Source organism: Osmerus mordax, chromosome 2 (assembly GCF_038355195.1).
Source record: "Osmerus mordax isolate fOsmMor3 chromosome 2, fOsmMor3.pri, whole genome shotgun sequence".
In the NCBI taxonomy this organism is placed as follows: Eukaryota; Metazoa; Chordata; class Actinopteri; order Osmeriformes; family Osmeridae; genus Osmerus; species Osmerus mordax.
The window spans coordinates 16,931,044-16,953,213 of NC_090051.1; the positions used below are offsets into that span (position 1 = coordinate 16,931,044).

Sequence of the window (22,170 nt, forward strand, 5' to 3'; positions counted from 1 at the left end):
ATGCATCATTTTATATTTTATTTAGCACTCTACTGCTAGACTTAGGCTCTAGGATAAAAGGGATTTTTGTGTAGAATGTGGGAGGAGATGCCCCCACAAATGGACATTCAAACCAGTCAATTTGTACACATAGGAGACTTAGACCCACACCATAATCTCATAAATCTAATTAAATGTTAACTTGGCAGAAATGTCATTGACTGAAAGGAACAAAGAAATCTAGCAATGCGTCAAAATTAACTCAAGATCTAAAGAAGACCAAACTGAATTGGCTGGAGAGAAAACGCGCACGGAGAGCACTCTGTCAATAATGGAGCGGTGGGGGGAGTGTGCTACTGCGCGTGCACATCTGTAGCATACAGCGTCAGCAGCTGCACTGCCGCTGAACACGCGCTGATCCTGGTCCTATTTCAGTTGTAGTCTTCTATATATTTGTCAAAGGAGCAGTAGAGCGATTCTCTTTTCTGTGTTGCTGTGTGAAATCTAACGGTGCAAAGCTGGAGCAAACGGTTCAATGCCCGCAGCAGTTGCAGTGGACTGGGACAGAGCGGCAGCCGCCCCCCTGGACAGATGAACTGGCCGAAATGTCCCGACACATATACACCCGTCACGGTGTTGGCGACGGGCTACAAAAGCCTGTTTTTCAGGTAGGCAAAAGATCCGCATAAAAAATATGTTCTCTTCATCTTCTCGTCTCCTCTCTTCGAAATCGAACTCTAATCACTAATTCAATGCGCTTTAAACATACAGTATATATATGTAGAGATATGCAAGTGGGTCAAGTGTTCTAATCACGGTCGACTCTTGTTTCGTTTTAATATATATATATATATATTAATTTATTTTTAAACTAAAATTTGAAATTATATGTCCAATAAAAGTGTCATGCTTTTGTCTAATATAACACAGTACACATAGGCTACATTTTTGCCTATGGACAGTAGGCTTACAATGTTCTCACCTCTGGTAATAATGCTGGTCATTGGGAAACTGGGCTTTCAGTTGTATGGTTTGAAATAGGGTGCTTAATAATTCATAAGTTGAGCTGGTACTCATTTAAGAAGGGGCAAGCTGACCTAGATGTGCTGCTTTTCTAAAGTACAAGTGGAAAATCTCATCCGTTCATTCTGATACACTTGAGCAAGACAAACTGATCGGACACATCGAATATCTTTGAATTATTTCACTTGTGCGTGACATCCTAAATCCCTATGACAGCAGCAGTGCTTCCATCCACCTAAGCACTGTGGGATGTAGACGTTGAAGGGTATGGATGGTTCAGACAAGGACACCTCTGGTGTTCCTCTGGTTTGAGGGAATTGCCTGTGACACTCTGCTCTGTGGGGCTACAGACGTGCATGTGCGTGTATGGGTGAACATATATGTGTGTGTTTGTTCGTGTGTCACACTCTGACATCAGCTGCCCAATGATGCCCTCTTATAGGTGGGCGGAGGAAAAGAAACACCACTAACACAGGATAGGTGCTGTCTGAAAAGGCTCTTATTCAGGACATAACCACCACCTCAGTCCGTGGGCCAAGGTGCCCTTGTTTAGCCGCAGAGTGTACTGTATGTGTGTGCATGTATTGTCCCCAGAAGGATAGTAAACAAACAAAAAAATGACCTTGCGGACACATTTTCTTGGGCCCAACCACTTCAAGTGCTATTTCTAGGGTTTTTTAAGGGCTTTAGGCTTAGTGTTGGAATTAGTGTTAGGGTTAACATTTCATGAAGGGTTAACGTTAGGGTTAAGGGTTAGGGGTTAGGTACAACACAAATTTGGGAGTTAATTGTCGGTCCTCATTAGGATAGTAAAACTAACCTGGCATGTGTGTGTGTGTGTGTTGGTGGGGTGTTTGTGTGGGTACTTTTGTGTGTGTGTTATTCGTATGTGTCCGACCCCCCCTCCAGGGTAACAGAGGGACCTACTCCAGACGCAGCAGATTGAAGAGATCTGATGGCAGCACCACTTCCACCAGCTTCATCCTCAGACAAGTAAGAACATTCTGTCCCCCTGTCCCTAATGAGAAGCTGTCATTAAGTCCTCCATGTTTATTAAAGGTTCAAAGCTCAGAAAACATAATGACATTCTGTTTGCATCTATGTCACATCAACAGCATACTGCTGTGGTAGCAGCAGCAATGACCTTTATTTAAACATAAAAGGAGAATTAATTCAAACAATTCACTCAGCTACCACTGAATTATCTGTCAGTCATGTAAAATCCATGGAGAAGTGAACAGGGGGTTATCTTTGTAGTTCTGGCTGTACTCTCTTCGCCTCTAAGCAACTCTGTAACAAATGCTAATGATATACCATTATGTGTAAGATAATTATTCCATAAAAATGGAGGGGACTTTGTCTGAACTGTGACATCCCAACTAATGGGTTTCCAAGGAAACTGCAGTCGGGCTTTTCACAACACTGGGACACCTGAATGTTATTGGCCATCTTTTGTGTGTCTTTTTATTTATTTCACTGAACGTGTCAGTGGGAACAGATCAAAACCTCTCAAATTAGGGGAGTATTTTTGTTGGTCAATTATTCTAAGACGTTTTCCTTAGTTACATTTCCCAAACTGTTAGTTTGTTGATTTATGTAAACAGTGCATACATTGCTTCGACATATTTGCCACAAGGCTGTCTTAATAAAGATACAGTACAGTAGGTCACATCAAGAATGAGGGAATGTTTTGTGGAAATGGTTTGCAAACTCTATGTCAGGTTATTTATGTTTTTGCCACATGCCAAGTTGTATCTAGTACACCATTCAACCAACACATTATCATAAAAATGTTGATTAAGGACTAGAATATGGATTAGCTTCCTGTTTGTTTATCCCGTGATTTTCCCTCATGATGATTATTAATTATGCAAGAGTCACTGTGGGAAATCTATCTGCATGCAAAGCATTCATGTCCCAGCGGGTTTAAAGAGGCCAAAGACACACAGGACACTTATGCATGCACACACTTACACAAATACACACATACACATGGACACACACTTATACACACACTCACACAAACACAACTTAAGGGTCATAATCAGTTTCACATCTTCAGGTGGTGAGATGAGCAGAGTGCCTGCTGATTGAGCTCTTTGATTCCAGTTAGGTATCCATAGCAACAGCGCTAGTTCAAAATCAGGGGTTGAGCCCAGCTGTTTGATTGGCAGTCATTGGTCCTTTAACATATCTGATGTGACAACCTTTACTCTCCTCTTTAAAACAGTGCAGGGGAAGTCTGAAGTGTAATCTGTAAAAAGTGTCAAGTGAATCTTTCCAGTGTGTGGATTTACTGGAGGTTTAGCTGAAGTACAGTATTAGGGGCAAGGAGGATGATCACAAACATGTCAGAAACTGTCAGCTTTTATGGCCGACCATAAAGAGATCTCTATTCAGACTATTCTGTACATCCGTGTTTATTAGACTAGAGTCAACAACCCTCTCTCCCTGCTATTGGAGCTGAAGAGCTGTTCTCTCCTGGAAGTCAGGAGATGAGCAGGAGAGAGAACGTGTTACCTGGTACAGGCTAATGAAGACAACAGAGGCGCACATCACGCCACATGTGGTTGACTCTTAGACAGAAAAAGAAAATGCGTCAGGCATGAGAAGATGTTTTCTTTCCTCAGATGGTGTTTTGAGTTCACATGGTTTATTACATTCCGGTAGACAGATGTTCAGCGTTTCTTCATGGGATATCTAGTCATCTAAACTGTCTTCTGCCTGTTTCCCTGAGCTCTATCTTGAGAGTCAGGGACTCAGACAGCTATTTGCTAGCTGGGTAGTTCTGTATTTCTGTATAAACCATTGGATCCCTTAAGCTTTTCACCAAGGAATCCATGGCTTTCCTCCAGGCCTATTCAAGAAAAACTAAAAGTGTGCCAACTCTTAAAGAACAGCTTTAATTTAAACTCCTGAGGAAACGTACTATACTCAGTTATCTACTAGGTACTGTATTGTACGTATCGTATTAGACAGAGAGTCCTGGTATCTCATGTAGCTGGCCTAAGTGGCTGACCTGGAAGGGCTGAGCAGTGGCCATTTTAGATATCATTAGGTTCCTGATTCATTTCTGGGATTTCTAAGGTTAATTTAGAGAAGAGGAAATATTTAGAAAAGTTAATTGAATGGGTGAAGTGAATCTCAGTTGTGCAGCTGAAAAGCCATTGGCTGAGGGAAGATTTCTGAATCACAATTAATTGAACAAAGAGATACAGTTAAGATGATTTTTTTCTATGGGGAATAGAAGGGCTGATTTATTTTGTTAATCCCTCCAATGTACAGTAGGTCACATGACCGAACACCTAAGCAGCTAATTCATGAATCACTGAATGGGACTTGGCCACAGCACTCGCCATTCCACCCCATCACACATCAAGTACCATCCAGTCCTTCCAAACAGCACACTCCACCCACTCACACATTAAGTACCAGTCAGTCCCTCCAAACAGCAACAGCTCAATGTAGTGACCTCCCTCACCATGTGACCTTTTCCTCTCCAAAGTCAGATCTCCGAATAAGCTCTCTGTGATAAATGTCACATTGTAGGTCACACTGTCAGGTTAGATAGCTAGAAATACTGGGTTGAATGTCTAGACATGACCAACAGTATGTCCTATTTGTAGAGTGTCGGATTGGAATAAAACAAACAAAGCCTAGTTAGAAATTATTACTTATAATATCATATCCATGGGTAATCGAAATAAACAAGGAGATGAAAAAAAAAAAGATCATAACATGACCATCCAAAGATAACCATGGTAGAGAGAGGCTGCCCGTTGGTGCTCCGGCTCAGGACATCCACAAGCCTCTGTTTCCCCCAGCTCTGTTGGCAGGGTTACCGAGCAAGCTCAGCTTAGTGGCAGGTGCACCTGCTGTAAGTCTCCTCATCAGCAGGGGGCAATGTTGCTCTTCCATAGCAGCATTTCTCGTATAGCGCTCAAAGATGCAGAGTTTCCAATTAAACGATTTCCCTTAATTAAAGTTTCAAATCCCTTAATTAATGAACATGCACCACATTCCATATCATTCCATCTAGTCATCAAGTAAAAGTGTCTCAAACAATGAAAGACTACGTAAAAAAGTATGGCTTGTGTGTGAATACGTCAACAAAAAGAAAATGTGTCATTATTTGTAAGGCTTTGAGTATTTGAGGCCAGGTTTTGATAATACCCCATGACCCTGGTCTTCCCTGCATGGCCTTGGCTGCAGTGCATCCGGACACGGTTGTTTTATGGTCCCATTGGGTTCATAAAGATATTATGACATCCTTTGGGTATGCTGTGAGCAATGAGCGTGAGTGATGTTGCAGTGGAGAGGGTACTACAAGAGGAGGGGTTGTCGTTAAATCTTAGTGTTTAGGTCAGTGTCATCATGATTACACACACAGACACGCAAACACACACTCCAGTTAGTAGAAAGAGAGAGAGTGAGAGCGAGAAAGCCAGAAAGAGATTTAGAGGCAGTTAAGCAAACGACATGAGACTAGCAGACAAATACACGGCACCTCAAAGAAAACGATGCGCTCAAGCTATAGACCCCGTCTCTCTCTTTTTATCCCTCCCTCCCTCCCTCCCTCCCTCCCTCCCTCCCTCCCTCCCTCCCTCCCTCCCTCCCTCCCTCCCTCCCTCCCTCCCTCCCTCCCTCCCTCCCTCCCTCCCTCCCTCCCTCCCTCCCTCCCTCCCTCCCTCCCTCCCATCCCTTTCCTTATTCACCAGTGTCTAAGCTAACTGGAGCAGCCAGCAGCCAATCAGAAGGCTGCCTCCCTGCGTTGTCATCAGCCTCTGATTGAGGAAGGGATTCGCTCTCCTGCTCTGTATTTGGGAGGCAGATAAAATGCCAGGTCTGTGTAGCCTCCGGAGAGAGCTAGGTTGCCTTGTGATGGATAGGAACTCACTCTAGGCTCTGGGGCAATAACATCCAACAGACACTGGGAAGGCAAAACAGAAGAGGGCTCCACGTTCATGATTTATGTGGAGAGGGATTTTTAATCCCCCGGTGTTGATGCTCTGCTGCTCCATCATTCACTCTTAATTCATCAAGTGGTGCTTTCTGGAATATCAAACCTCCATGTACGATAATTTGTACCTACATGGATTTGAAGACTCGGAGGCGGTGAGTAAGGGGTTGTGGAGGGCTAGGGGGAAAAGCAGTTGTAGCTGTCTGTACCATGCGTTTTATTGTGACACTGTTAGATGCCTCTGGATTCATACTTCTCCCTCCTGTGTAATTGTATTGACAAGTGCACTCTCACATTCACACACAAAGACACGCACACACACACACACTCTAAGGATTGGGAGTAGGGGCATGGTATGTTTATGGTATTCTGTCTTTGGTTGGTTTGGGCTTTCTTGTGGGGAGTTGGGAGTGGGTGGGAGGATGGGGGGATGGGAAAGAAGGAGAGGAAGAGACATGTGTCTTAGAGTTACCTGTTCTTCATTCTTACAAATGATACTGTTCTCTCTCTCCAAGGCTGATGTTGTACATTTAGTCATTTAGCAGACACTCTTATCCAGAGCGACTAATGCCACGGAAGAGAAACAGGCTAGAAAAAAACGTACATTCCATATCACTGAACATCCACTGATCTGGACAGTGCTCTTGATCATGTCTGTGTATGACTGATTAGCCAGTGAACATGCTGCAACTGAGTGTGTGCGCGTGCATGTGTGTTTGTGTGTGCATGTAGGTGTGTGTATTGTTTGTGGGTGGGCGAGTATGTGTGTGTATGTGGTTACTTGTATATGTGTTTTTTATGTGTGTGCTCATACTTGGCCAGGAGTGCAGAGAACCAGCCATCCTTGGCTACTTAATGTATCATTATGTAGTTTCTTGTAACAGAGAGCTGCATTTGCTTTTGATTTAAAGGGACAGTACCTTACTAACTCTCTTTTACATTCACAGTAAGGGGTTGTGTGACCCACTCCCATGGGTCTAAGATAACACTAATCTTATCTCATCTGCCATTGTTTCAAACAGAGTTGTAAAATTCCGAGGGCCATGTGTCTTGTAATCCAAGCACTGACAAGATTCACTTCAGACTCTGTGAAGCTATAGCAGTCGGGTGTGACTGACTGTGACAAACAGTCCTGTAGATCATGTCCATCACAGACATAAAAATGAATACCTCTGAAGTGTCTGTGTACACACAGCCATGATTCTCTTCTGCTGTGGAAAAACCTAGATTTATACTGACATGTGACGAGCATCAGCACCAGAAACCTGTTTTTGAGTGCTGAGAGAAATGCTTACAAAGGCAATAAAATGTAGGAGCTGTGTGGACAGGAGGAGGAGGAGGGAGCTGAACATGAACATACCTAGCTCTCTCTCTTTTCCTCCAAGCCCTCTCTGTCCCTTCCAGTCCTCTCTTTCTTTCTTGTTATTTATTGGAAAGGGGATATCAGAGATGATCTATCTGATCCTCATGATTGTGTATAATTTCAGCATTTCACTATCATGGACAATTTGGTCTAATTTGGTCCTTTTGTTTGCCTTCAATACAAAATACACTCGACTGAAGGGTTATACATTTGCACTGTAACAGATAACAAGAGGTGCTCAGCGTAGGCTAGACATGAGCTATGCTATTTATTACCAACTATATTTCTAGCTAACACAAGCTTAATTGCTTCCTCTCAATTATTTATGGACCCCAATCAGGTTTGGGCTGTTATCCGTTCAGCCAATGGCTCGCCAGCCCCATTGAACCTAACCAGTATGTGATGGAAATCATTGTTTTCTGCCACCTCCATGAAAGTGCTGCACAAGCTAAATGTGGTCTCTCCTTTGTGAGTCTGTGCAACCCAGTAGGGAGGTAGTGTTATTGAATCATTAATACAGCATCTCTACATTGTGGAGGGGGAGGTTCACTGCAAGGCAACACGCCTTGTCAGCTTGATACCAAATCTAAAATCTCTACAGAGCAGAGTTAAATTAGACCAGTTGTTATACAAATGTCAAACAACGCCCGTTTCAAGTCCACAGATGGCAGTGCATTTGAGCTATTTCATACTTGTCTGTAGACAAACTGTCATACAGTACTAAGTGTTGAGACTGTATGGCAGTGTTAGTTTAGTTTAGTGCTGGCAGCTGCACTAACCTTCATTCTGGCATCCGATCAGCTCTTAGTGGCTCTACGTTATTATCAGCCCTTATCTCAGACCACTGAGTGGCTGGCTTTACAGGAAGTGAAACTATGACCAGCAAGTGACCAGTTTGGAGAGACACATCGAACACACTCGAAACCTACATTATTTTTAGAAGTGATTTCATTTTCATGTGTTGGTTATAGGGAGTTTAATTAATGGTTGCATTGATGGTGATCAGGTAGGGAGTTCTACCGCACCTTAAAATGTATCACAACATGATCAAAGGGCATCCAAAACCCTATTAGATTATAATATTGTGTACTTATTGTAGATATCGTCCATCTAAATACCAGAGCATTTCATTCCAGTTTGCTCAGGAAGATGCTAGCCTGTTTGTCTTTGAGACAGTGATGTAGTGATGTCATCTGTTGTGGTGCCTGGAGAGCGAGTAGCCAGGACAGGAAACATGATGGCATTTTTCATTTGAAGGGGAGACAGGAGCCAGGCTGTGGTTGGCTGGAGAGTGTACAAGCACTGCAACTTGACTCTGAGAATGCCTCACACACTGTGACGTGCAGTTTGATGGATGAATCAGACCATCTCTGCCAACTCAGCAGAACTGTTGTTTACGATAGTAACAAACCTATTTTGGTGAGAAAAAACAACAACATATTCTTACATTTCACTTACCATTTACACAACGCCCGTCATTTTAGAAATCAGGCGAGATCTTTTCCATGGCAGTGTGACGCACAGAAATACCATTTAACAGAAACAACGTTGAACTCAATATCTTGCCACTGACTGGATCAGATTGGTCATGGGGGCAGGGGGATTTGGGGTGCAGCTGTGAGGGTCGCTTGAGTGCTACTAGGCGTCTGGGGCGATAAGACCCGAGTGTGGTGCGATGGACACTAGCCTGGGCCCCTGACGCACTCAGATAACGGACACACTAGTGACCCAGTCAGTGTGGTAGTGGGAACATGGATTGTGGAGTTGGTTGAAGTGTGTCTGTGTGTCTGTGTGTGTGCTTGTGTCGTGGGATGCAGGTTTGTGATAGTAGTAGATAGTGGTGGCCTTGTGTCCATTGTTGTCACTTAAGGATTTTTTTTCAGTAAGTGTTGCATGCCTTAGACCCACCCCCACTCCTGGCTGTGCAGAGAAGTTAATGATATCACATGTTTTGCTCTAAATTTAGTTTCACTGCTATTTGTTTTGAGGTAAATATCCTGACAAACGACAGAATACTTGTGTTTTTGAGCTAAAGGCCAGGTATGAGATTAAAAGGCTGAAGGTTAAAATCCAGACGGTTTTCTTAACAATACTATCCTTTTATAGTAAATTGTTTGTATTGTAACACATCTTAGCTGCAGGATGATAAAGGACCATTTTGTATTGTACTTGTATTACTTTAATATTGTCCACTATAAAGGGACATATGCCACTATTTACAGTGCTGTGATCACACAAATGCTTGTAAAGGTATTGTAGTCTCATTGTAGAGAAGTTGAAGACCTATCACACCAGAGGAAGCAGTGATGCAGAGGAGCTGTTCCTCTGTGAAAGTGGGTCTGGATTCTAACTGGATGAAAAGGCATCGCAAAGGGAAATGCTACTCCATGAATATAAATGGTTGTATCGGGCAATCATGCCTTGTTCCTCTTGTCATGCAGCCCTTTGTAAGCATGTTTCTCTGCTCCCGCGAGCCTATGCACCATGTACACGTGTGTGTGAATGGAGTTGTCCATGACATGTGCACGTTGATGTGTTCACGTGTGGCTCTTTGTGCTCAGGTGAAGCCTAATGCAAATTTCTCCGGGAAATAAAACAGCATCAACCACCGTCAAATCTCCATGCCATTTCCTTGAAGTTACATTTGCAAATACTGCCGTGCATGTTCGATTGAATGGCCCCCGGCCCTCTGTTAATGGCATGTTGTGCAGAAAGGACTAGTTGGCAGCACCCTTGGGGCGACTGTGCCATCATCTGTTGGGTAAACATTTGTGCTGAGGCTCCATGTTCCTCAAGCCTGCCTTTCCTTAGTAGGGCTGAGTCTGCAGTACTGGGAGTGCAGACCAGCTGGCTGTGATACTGCTAATGTGCTTCATACAGGAGTGATACCATACACTCAGTGTCTGACAGAGCAGGAAGGAAACACTGTTGTGTGCAAACCTCTACTTACATGCTAAGAAAAACCAGGTCTGCCAAGTACAGGCTGTGTAAATGAACGATGACAATGAATTAAACGCTGTTCATTCATCAATCATTTCCGACTATTATATAAAAAATGCGGTTGGTGGTCCTATTATTTTACAAAATAATTTTGGATAGTCAATAAATGTAAGGAATGTACATGTTCTGAACTTGGTGACAATACAATCACCTCTATGTCCAAACCTACCCTCTTTTCTTTCTGTCTATCCCTCCCTCCCAATTCTACACTTCCCTTTCCCTCTCCCGTTTCCTTTCTTTCTCTCTACCTCTCTCTATCTCTCTCTCATTCTCTCTCTGGCCAAGGGATGACTCGAGACCCCACATGCCTCTCCCTAGCTCTCAGCTGTTGAAGCGTGAAGTCCATGGAGACATATGTATCACCGGTGACTACACACATGGCACACTTTGCCACAGCACTGCCATCACACTGAAAACCACACAAAGACAAGAAAGGGATTAAAAAGCTCAAGCTGACTAGTACCTTCATTCAAATGGACAAATGCATGTTCATTCATGTTCATTCAAATGGACAAATACCTCATACAATCTCAGCATTTGCTTTGCATTCACAATATTTCACGACTCGTTTTCACTTTTCCATATGTTGCTCATATATATGTAAATGTATTTATGAAGTGCCTGTAATTCTTTGTTGATTAAGCAAAATGCACAAGGGTGAGTGTATTCACTTCATTGTTTGGAGACATGAAGACCCTGAATCAATCAGTAGGCAGAATCCCAAAGAAGATGTGTAGAGAGAGAAAGAAAGAGGTGGACAGAAAGAGACGAAGAGAACGGAGTAAAGAAAGTGAGTGAGGGAGGGAGAGAGAGAGTGCAGGTTGTAGTCAGAGGGATGATGTATCAGACAGAATATTGACGTCAGCAGGAGTAGAGATGGGGGCTTTCATCCCTCAGTCCTTGTGTAACTGCTGAACAGGTCAGGTCAGAGGGTACAGGTGGTGGAGGAGTCTCTGACATCAAAACAAGGCGACTGAGACGGGAATTAATTGAAAGCTGAACTGTCGCTTATACTCTACATGTTCAGATGTTTAACGTACGGATTTGTCCTCTATCTGTAATGTCCACCTGTCTGGAACTGTTCCATTTATTTGCAGAGTGAAATAGTTCATGCAGAGAGCACTGCTGAACTCATTGAAATGTTGTTTGGGAAAAGCAAAGCTCAGAAACGGTCTAATAGTTCAAAGCAGTAGAGAATGTATTTGGAACCTGGTCTTCTTTTCTCCATATCCTGTCAGGAGTAACAGACATCAGGAAGTAGACTTATCCACCTTGCCAGGCACCACCTAGACAGCTATTGGTTGGTGGCATCAGAAGGTTAGCCGCTGCATGCTGAGGATGTGATGAGATCGTCACTGCTAATGTCTCTCAGCACCTTCGTCAGGGGGCTCGAAATAGAGTCCCTCCCCCCCAGCCCCCCACCTCCCTCCCCCACCCCCCACTACCCGGATTCCACCCCCTCACTGCAGCCTCAGTTTGCTGCTGCCGCTGGCATCTGGGCATCCGGGCATTACTGAGCTGTGGTGGCGGTGGTGCCTCTCCGAATCTCTCCGAATCTCTGAAATTCTGGAGAATCTTTTGTCCATACTTCCATCCTTACGTCCATCTGTCTCATTCTATCTCTCTGTGTCTTGTATTTTTTCTCTCACAGATCACTTTGTTATCTCTGTCTCTCTCTCTCTGTCCGTGTCGCTTTCTCTGTCTCTCACTCTCTCTCTCTGTCTCTCTGTCTCTTTCTCTCCCTTTTTCTCTGTGAGTGGGTGTTGTACTGGTTCTGTTTCCCAGCAGCCACTGACTCGTGGCTAATAAGGGATAGTGTTGGGGGCTTGGTTGCTGGAGGGTAGGGGGGCAGCTCCTCTGATAGTAATGCCATGAGACTGGCTCTGCCTGAAGGGGGGGGGGGGGGGGGGGGGGGGGGGCAGTTGAGCACACAAAGACCAGTACACACTTTCTGGGGTGCCTTGGACACAATAATGCCTTGGTTTCCACTGTAATGTAATAGCGGATGCCTCAATTACAATCTAATTCCTACAGTATGAGCCTGTTTAAAGTGAGCCCCGGAGATAGTCGTAATTTCCCTTGGATTATTCATATTTTCCCCATTTTCATTTTTCAAGAACAGTAGTGTGATTAATATATCTGGAAGCTTCTAAGACAAAATAGCGAATCTGCTAAATGGAGGTCTGCAATCCTATTATTATAGGTTCAATAGCCGCAAGGTTAATCAGGCCTTTTGCGCTTTGTGTGGAACCTTTTGATTTCAGGTTCAAAGCTTTACTCTCAGGTCCTCTCTCTTGAAAACAGTGCTCTGTTTGATATGAGATGAGATCCTTTTGCTAACACTGTGCTAAGGCCAACACTTGGTCTTAGATGTGTTGCTGTGTGGTGAAGAGTCCTTCTCCTACTTGCCCGTGGAGCCCAATACACCTGCCTAGGGCTCTTCGTCTCTGCTCCTCTCATCATGTTGTATTGACCCAGCCTCTGTTTAGTCACACTCTGCAGTCTAAATGTGTGTGTGCTTGTGTGTGAGTTAATGCGCTTTCCAATTTGATCACTTCAACTAGATTTCCCTTTTCGGCATGCTACAAAAAAGCCTCTCTGTATTTGGGAGCCCTGTCGCCACGGCGGCTTGTCAGCTTTAATCACACTCTCTTTGATCTTGTCGGGAGAGGTGGACAGCCATCTTTGCGCCTCCCCTCCACGCCCCCGCCACACACCTGGACCCCCACCACAACTCGCTCGCTCACTCACGCATGCACGCACACATGCACTCACTCGTTCACTTTCTCACTCACATACTCATTCTCTCACAGACTCACGCAACTCCTAACTTGCCTACTCCCTCCCTCACTCACTCACGCACTATTTTTAGTTCTCGACCTACCTACTGTAAGCATAGGCCTTATGGTCCTACTGGGAGTTTTACCATTTCTAAGGACTGTTGGGTGTTGGGTGTTATAGGCCTACGTGTTACAGTATTCTGTAAATTGTACCTTGTGTCTAATGTTTCCCCTCGCCTGGTGACTAACAGCCTGTGCTCCTGCAGGGTTCAGCTGATTCCTACACTAGCCGACCATCTGACTCAGATGTGTCTCTGGAGGAGGAGCGGGAAAGCGGGCGGCAGGAGAAGGAGCAGCAGGCGGCGGTGCAGCTGGAGAGGGCTAAGGTGAGCTCCAACACTGTGCCTTGCATCTGCTGCAGCTTGGCCCTAGGAGGGTCAAACACATCGTACTCGGACAGCTCGCGCCGTGCACCCACATTCTTACCCATTTCTAACAACGAATACTTCAACTGGCCCCTGAAGTCATTATGCCCCTATTCAGCGTCACTCACGATTAGGCTTTACATCATACATCCGTTACTTCGACACGTGGCGTAGTTCAACATGTCTTGTGCCTCCCATGCTGTGCTTGCCCAGGCCAAGGCAGTGGCCTTCGCTGTGAAGACGAACGTCAGCTACTGTGGAGCCCTGGATGAGGACGTCCCTGTGGCTGGGACAGCCATCTCCTTTGATGCCAAGGACTTCCTGCACATCAAAGAGGTACCGAGCGCTGCGCTCTTCCAACAACAAACGACACGCTGCTTTCAAGCGATTCGTTTGTGTGTGTGTGGGGGGGTGGGGGGGGGGGATTTCAACTGTCTCCGAGTGTGGTTTAACTTTTTGTATGTACTTTTGAAAGTATTGTAATTCACTTTGTTTTGATACCTAATGTGTCAATTGTTCAGGTACGGTATCTATCTTTTCGGTCTTGTTTTCTTCCAGAAGTACAGCAATGACTGGTGGATTGGTCGCCTGGTGAAGGAGGGCTGTGACACCGGCTTCATCCCCAGCCCTCTCAAGCTGGAGAACATCCGTCTTCAGCAGGAGCAGAAGCGAGGACGTTTCCACGGGTACGTGGAAGGCATGGGGGCAGTGGCACAATGGAGGGGGTAAGGCAGAAAGTGTGTGTGTGTGTGGGGGTGGGGGATCGAACCGAGACTGTGGAGTCTGTCTCATCATTGATCGACAGCTTTTTGTTAGCATTTGTTAGTAAGCTCTGCATTAACTCTGTGCTGCATACTTCAAAAGACAATGGGTCCGGATTGGCCTCATGTTGGTGATGATTTGACCAGTTGTGGTAAAAGTGGGTATGACGTCTTCTCGAATACATCGAAACTAACCTCTCCAAGAACACCGCTTATGAGTTAAACAAGCATCGCCACAGCATATTTATTGCAGCCCTTTGTAATCACTGGTCAATCTATGCCGCTAACAAGAAGCAACCTGCACTTCTTATGTCAATCATGTTTCATTGTTGGGTAAATATATCCTGATTAACATGAATGCAGTGCTCTTTGTGACCTCTCCTATCAGCAGGCTGGGGTGTGATTGATGAGATTGTATGTGCTCCACATTCACACTGCTCTTTGTTATGGTTTTGTGCCTCCGCAGTAAGTCCAGTGGGAATTCCTCCTCCAGTCTAGGAGACATGGTCTCAGGCTCATTCAAACCCAACCCCACCTCTGCAGGTGAGCCCTGGCACTGCGCCAGCCTGTAGATCAAGACAACTTATTTGTGAATCATCTGATTGAAGTTGGAATCATCTACTTGAAGAATAGAATTCAGAGGGTGAATTTCCCTCTCTGGGCCATTTCCCAGACATGCATTAAGCATAATCTCTTACGATTAAACATCCTAAAGGAAGCTCTGCTTTTGGAGGTTGTTTGTCCATTCAGGGTGATGTTTGATATCTGTGCAGGGAACTGTCCAAAAAGATGTCTGTAAATCCAAATAGTGTGATGGTATAGTTTGTCTGGTGTGAATAATTCTGTCCTCATTTCATTTTTTTTATTTTTATCTTTGTGTATCATAAATGGCATCTATCGAAAAAAAACTCAGGTCTTTCAATGGCTAACCCTGCAAAGGAAGGTTTGGAATAGATACAAATAAATCAAGTATTTTTAACCACTAGTGTTAATATAATGTATAGGCCTACTGTACATACATTTTATTTGATACTTCATTTATTTGTGGATATCTGTCTCCCCTTAAAAGGTTGTGTTTTGTAAATACCTTGTTCAGTAGCATGATTGTAGCTCACTTTTAGTCACTACATCATTTGTTAAGCCATAAAACCGTAATCAATAACAAGGTCTTGTGTGCATATAATGTGGTGTCAGCGGAGTCTAATAAGGTTAGCAACCCTATCAATTTCCAAGTTGATAGCAGAATTCCTTTTGACTCATACAGGTCAAGACACACGTCACAATGCATATGTGCTGCTTTATAATAGGATGCATTTTCCTTGTTTAAAATATATTGATTGGATCTTTTTTCTTTTTTTCAGGAAAACAAAAGCAGAAAGTGGTGAGTGTGTCTGTTCATTACTTTGATTTATACACTGATGTCAACTTACCATACTTTTCATTCAGTCTAGATGAACAATTTATTTAGAAAGAGGCTGGCAAGTCTGCCTTCATATACAGATTTACATTTGTAACTAAATTATATCTATTTTTTACAGATGCATTGAGTCACTTTGATACCATATACTCTTATGGGGGCAGTTAAACAGTTTGAGAGACCCAAACACTAATGGCTTAATTGTAAAAAAGCTCACCTATAACCATGATGTATGTGCTATTTTATAGTTAAACTCTTTTTAGATAAGGTTTTGTCTAAACAACATGACAGAATCGCAAGTTTAAAGCAGCAGACTGAATTCCTGCAGCTTGATAGCAGTGGATATACTGTACATGTATATACAATGTGTGCATGTGTGTGTATGTGCGTGCGTGTATGTGTGTGGTTGAATATGTGTTTGTGTGTGTGTCCTTTCCAGGCAGAGAACATCCCTCCCTATGACGTGGTGCCCTCCATGAGACCAGTGGTCCTAGTAGGACCGTCCCTGAAGGGATATGAGGTAGGTCACTGCCATCTCAAACCCTGTGACTCACACAGACTCCTTTAAGGTCTCCTTCAAGACCTAATGGAAGGAAGTGTCATACAATCTCCTCACTTGTTTCTTTGGGGTTATTTTTGGGTGATGATTTTGATGTAAAATCTCATTTTAGAGCAACTGTGACTTTTGATGGTATGCCATGCCCTAAAGGGACAACTACGGGATTCTCCAGTTGAATCAGTACTGACAATATTCTCATGGTAGTTGGCTGAAGGGAAATAGGTAAAGATGAAGATACCTTGAACACCAACCCGTTTTTGCAGAGAACCAACTCCCGTTACATCATTTAAGGCGTGTGCCTAACAGCAGCACTGCATAACCCAGCCAGCCAGCGCTAACTAGTGATGGGGTGTATTGTCAGCTGAGCAGGGCAGGAATGGGGTAAAGTGGGGGAGCCAGAGTCATCACAGAATCCTCATCTCCTCTCTGTGTTGCCGTGGTAACAACCTTCTGGGTAAAACACGTCAGTATCGAAAGTGGAGCATGGTTTGAAATTAGAAACTGAAAATACATTGCAGTAGCTATACATTACATGGTCACATAACATGTTCATATGATCTGTCCGTTTGAAAAAGCCATTTTGTTGTTGGAATTGGAAAAGTTTGCTCTATGATTTTAATCAATGGATTTGTAAGTAGTTGCTAGTACCGTTGTTGTCTTTTACAAGGTTCTATGGATTTTCTTTTGAAGAACCAAAATATGTTTTACATCTAGTGCTAGTTCTCATGGTAACAAAGCTAGACATATCTTTGTGTGTGACAGTGTAAAATCTAGAGAAACAAATTGTTTTTTGGAAGAAACAGACAAGATATTTTGACTGAATAATGATGCAGAGGAAGGCCTGCAATATGTACACATATTTAATACCTGTTAAGGTTAAGATAATGTTGATGGAATTTCACTGTATCTTGTATCTTTGGTGTGAAATTTCAGCCTAAGTTTCTTCTCAGTAGCCGTGCTATGTTTGGTAGAAAATGGCCCATGACATGACTACTGTGTACAGGGTTCTGCTGTCACTCAATGTTACAGTCAAGAGAGGCAAGTGCATGCAACAGCATCAGGCAGATACACTCATAGAACAAAATTACTCGAACAAAATTCCTTCATGAGAGTTGACTTCTATTGTTCTCGTGAGTTCGAAATCATTTTCTACTTTTCAAGTTTTATTTATTTTCGACCAAAGTTTCATCGGGGACTCTCTGCGAATGATAGCCTCAATTCATCACCTTTGCGCTGGTCTTTATGACACCTGTCATTGTAGGCCTAATAATCTTGTTAAATGTAACCCTTAATCCTGGAGTGAAGTGGAGAGGAACCATTAGCTCTGCGAAGTGTGTTATTCATTCTGGTAGGACTCTGAAAACAGAATGGGGCCCTTCTTAATTGTGGAAGGGAAACAAGAAATAATTGGGGACAGTGATGGCTGGGGCAAGTAGGGACAGGCGATTGCTAGGTAGCTTGTGTTTTTTTTCAATGCTTTATGTCTTACTCCTATCATTGATACCATCTTTACCAAATCATGCTGCAGTTGTTCTTTTCTGCCTGTTTCTTATATTTTATCTCTTATCTGATCTCGTATTTCTCTGCCTCTCCCCTCTCCCCACCGGTTCTACCTGGGCTATATATGCAGGTGACTGACATGATGCAGAAAGCACTATTTGACTTCCTGAAGCACAGGTTTGATGGCAGGTGAGGAGCTGGGAGTTCACTCTCTTTAGATTATGCATATACCTTGAGTAAACTCTGCAGTTTTATATCCCTGTATACAATCTCACCATACAACCAGAAGGCTCACAGCTCATAGAAGAATTCCACAGTTAGCACAGGCTTTATATAAAACATAATGTTAACTAAATTGACCGTTCCAAATAAAGTTTCTCAACTTATGTTTATCCATGTCAGGATATCCATCACAAGGGTGACAGCAGACATATCTCTGGCTAAGAGGTCAGTCCTAAACAACCCCAGCAAGAGGGCCATCATAGAGAGGTCCAACACCAGGTCCAGTCTAGGTAAAACAAGGATGGCTTTGTTTCATCAATGAAATGCTCAACATACATACTCATCTTTCATATCTGTCTTTTATGAAAAGAATGGACAGCGTTTGTCATTTCTTTCCAACAGCGGAGGTACAGAGTGAGATTGAGAGGATCTTTGAGTTGGCCAGGTCCTTGCAGCTGGTGGTGTTGGATGCTGACACAATCAACCACCCAGCTCAGTTGATAAAGACCTCATTAGCCCCCATCATTGTCCATGTTAAAGTGTCCTCCCCTAAGGTAACTCACCGGCTACACTTGTTCTCTGAGGTTGTACTGTTTTCTGATTTGCCGTGAGTCAAGGTTGCTGCCCTCTTCTGGTTAAAACTTTACATTTGTTTTATTAGTGGTCTGTGGAATGTAGTTCAAAATCTAAAACAGCAAAAGGCCATATTTTGTACTGTATTGTAATAATTTATATAGAGGGAAGAGTACCTCTTGTTTTGCATAACATTGAATTGTTTACATCAAATTAATTATAATGTTTTTTTAAATAGTATTATAAGCTTTTTATGGAAAACAGAAACATATCATTTTTTATAGATTTTGTAGGATAGTGGTGAAATAACCTCTGGTCTGTTCACATTCTTCAGGTCCTGCAGCGGCTGATTAAATCAAGGGGGAAATCCCAGAGTAAACACTTGAACGTGCAGCTTGTAGCAGCAGACAAGCTAGCACAGTGCCCCCCCGTAAGCATCTTATGAACCCTTACAAATGACACACTGTCTTCCTAACCACTATACAAGTGACAGAAAGTCACAAGTATTCAAACATTTTGAACTTTACTCAACTTACCTGTTTTCTGCCGTTTCCTACAATCTACATCCTACTCATCGCTCCTATCTCCTTTCTTATCCTGTGTGAAGCTACAATCTCTAATCTCTCCTGTCTCTCCCGATCAGGAGATGTTTGATATCATCTTGGATGAGAACCAGCTGGAGGATGCATGCGAGCACCTGGCAGAGTACCTTGAGGCCTATTGGCGTGCCACCCACACCTCCCTCAGCACACCCCTCAACCCTCTGTTGGGACGTAACCTGGGCTCCACTGCCCTTTCCCCGTACCCAACTGCCATATCTGGTCTACAGGTAAACCAACCTACACATTGAGACTATTGTGGGTGTTACAAACATCTCTGTCATTACTACCGTGTGTGCAATATTATCACACTCCAAAGAGTAAAAACGATTTCATTCAAATAAATGAAATGGTGTATTAATACACAAGTATCCTCCTTTTACAGACTTCCCATCCACTGTGGTTATGCTTAACACAGCCTAATGTGCTCAAATGAAAACGTACTGTACGATCAGGGGACTGAGATCTATGTGTCAATCTATCCTCCCATGCACAGGGCCAAAAAAACAGGAACAGCAATCACACACAAGAAGACCACACGCCCATCGAAAGGCGCAGTCTGATGCCGTCAGATGAGAACTACCACAATGAGCGGACACGCAAGAGCTGCAACCGGCTATCCTCTGGGTCCATGCCAAGCCGAGACCACTACCCCCTAGAGGAGGAGGACTACCAAGACCCTTACCAGGACTCCTATAAACCTCACCGCAATAGGGGCTCCCCTGGGGGCTACAGTCAAGACTCCAGGCACAGGCTTTGAGTGGACACCATATAAAACCTCATTGACCCCCGCCCCATTGTCTCCCCTCCTCTAAACAACATTGGGGCAACTATTTAGGCTCCAGTGCCAATTGTTTTTCTTCTAAAGTGTAGCACCTCACTTCCCTTTGGCACTGGTTCCTACCAACGGGGCATCTGGGAAATCCAATCTGGGAACATATCGTTTTTGTGGTTGTTGCAAAGGATCATTTTGTGTTGTAAAGATAATTGTTTAGGGCGGATGCCTGAACTGGGAAGTCCTGTGGCTAAATGGAAGGAGTACCCATGAGGGACAGGTGTTATTACTGTCCCATGGGCTCACTTCTGCACTGCCCCTCCCCTCTCTCCCCCACTCACCCAGTGCCAGCACCAAGTGTCCTGGGATCAGCACAGTAGAAACTCTTAGCATGTTGTATCCAGGAGCTGAAAACAGCAGAGGGCAATGCATCTTTAATAATCTAACTAAGTTGTTTGAAACTGTATTGGATGTGCGTGTTTCCAGTCCTGTGCATCCTGCTTTTCAGAACAAGTGAAGTTTCTGTTTGGCTAACATGTCCAGTGATTTTAGCTTATTTTTTTGGTGGGGGTGGGAGGGTCACAATTTTAAATACAGTCAATTAAACTTTTGAGTGATATTTGAGTCCCACATCAGGGCAAAACTTTATTTTTAAGTATAGAGAACAATATTAGTAGCAAGGTATTTACCTTGGTCTCTTTTAGGAAAGTGGGATGATTTTTTACTATACATTTATAGTATCTCAAGTTATTGATTATCAAATAAATATGCTTCACTCCTAGTTTAACTACAGTACACACGTTCAACCTGAGCATTACATGTGGGGTAATTCATGCTGAATCTAATTGCCTAAAGAATTTCTGTATGTGAGTGGTCAGAGCAGAATAGTATTCCCAATAAGGGGTATTTTTGATTGTCAGAATATTGCTTCCAGTTATAAGCTGCCTCTGATAGGGAAAGGCTGGCTAACTCTATTGGAGCAGGGAACACAGGTCCTATTCCGCAAAATAGAAATGTCTATGTAGCTTTGGTTTAGGATGATCATGCCAGCATGTCTATTTTTCAATATACAATATGCCATGCAGTTATCCAGTGCTAAAATATGTCATGTATGTCTGTTAGGCTGGATCAGATAATAGAAAAATGGTTTGCTAGTGAGTGACATATGTTAAAGTCACTACGAAATAGAAATGAGTCAAGACAAAAGGGGTGGAAAGAAGCTTCAAATGTTGTTGAACTCACAGTTGGTTGCTGCACACGAATCAACTCAATTGTATTAATTATGAATCATGATTCCAAAACGCGGTGGGTGTTTGTTCCTGCCTGGAAGTCTTCCAATAGCTTTGCCGTTTAGTTCCTCTTCATGCATTTTGAAGCTTACTTTATGTGAAAGTATTCAACAGTATTCTCTGATGATCACTTCTGCTTGTAAAGAAATATGTTGCAGATTAAATAGCTATCCCTATCACCGAGTAACAATTTTAAATAATCAAAAAATAGTTGATTTGGTTAATCTACATAATATAACATATGTTTACTGTACCTTTTGAATTGGCATGACGTTTAATACAGACACTGCTTTCTACAAAAACTGTAGCCTACTTCTCCAGTTCAATATCAGCCAATAAGACAACATTTTATAGTGTAGATGGAACTTATTGTCCTTACTGTATGATACAGGTTAGCCATACTTATTTATAGCTTTTTCCACCTATGAACATAAATTATATGTATTTCTTAGTAGCTATGGAGCATTGTTTGGCTCCTGTTCCTATTCACATGTAGCATTTTCAGTGAATGTGACCACACTTCAGAGGTTGACTAACTCTATAACAAACTGTCAATTTAAAGCACCTGTTTCTCTTTGGACCGAACATGCCTTGGAATGTCTCCTAGAACTGTACTGTGTGTGATTTACAACTACCTGTAGTTGACATTTCATCAGGGTCAACCAGAGATCAGGGGAAATTGGATAACATGCTGGTTTAAAAAATCGTAATTGTTTATTGACCTTATTATCCTCTTTTGTTCTGTAAACTACAGCTACAGTATGAGACTAAGAACAAGGATTAGTTTTGTTTTTATGTTAGGATCTATTCATCAGTATTCAAAAATATGTTTCTTTTATTTGTAATTCTAGATTAAAGAACACTGGAGAGCAAGTAATGATTTGATTTCAAATCCTTTGAAAACTGCCTGTGAAAGACCAATGCATTGCATTAAAGTGATTTTGT

The 22,170-nt window shown here is 43.0% G+C and overlaps 1 protein-coding gene across 8 annotated transcripts; it reads left to right on the forward strand.

Annotated features, from left to right (window-relative positions):
* Nucleotides 1-584: 584 nt before the first annotated feature.
* On the forward strand, nucleotides 585-19,921 carry cacnb4a (calcium channel, voltage-dependent, beta 4a subunit). Of its 8 annotated transcripts, none has more exons than XM_067251050.1 (14): nucleotides 585-647; nucleotides 1,912-1,995; nucleotides 13,372-13,491; nucleotides 13,744-13,866; nucleotides 14,089-14,216; nucleotides 14,758-14,834; nucleotides 15,653-15,672; nucleotides 16,148-16,228; nucleotides 17,898-17,956; nucleotides 18,170-18,279; nucleotides 18,392-18,543; nucleotides 18,897-18,992; nucleotides 19,206-19,391; nucleotides 19,658-19,921. In XM_067251050.1, the coding sequence occupies exons 1-14, from the start codon at nucleotides 585-587 to the stop codon at nucleotides 19,919-19,921; spliced, it is 1,563 nt and encodes a 520-aa protein (XP_067107151.1). The 8 variants fall into 8 exon arrangements, with proteins under 8 accessions (XP_067107151.1, XP_067107168.1, XP_067107175.1 ...); XM_067251067.1 differs by having other exon boundaries at nucleotides 14,758-14,802; nucleotides 15,648-15,672; XM_067251088.1 differs by lacking the exons at nucleotides 585-647; nucleotides 1,912-1,995 and adding exons at nucleotides 6,073-6,117; nucleotides 14,253-14,255.
* The last annotated feature ends 2,249 nt before the right edge of the window (nucleotides 19,922-22,170 follow it).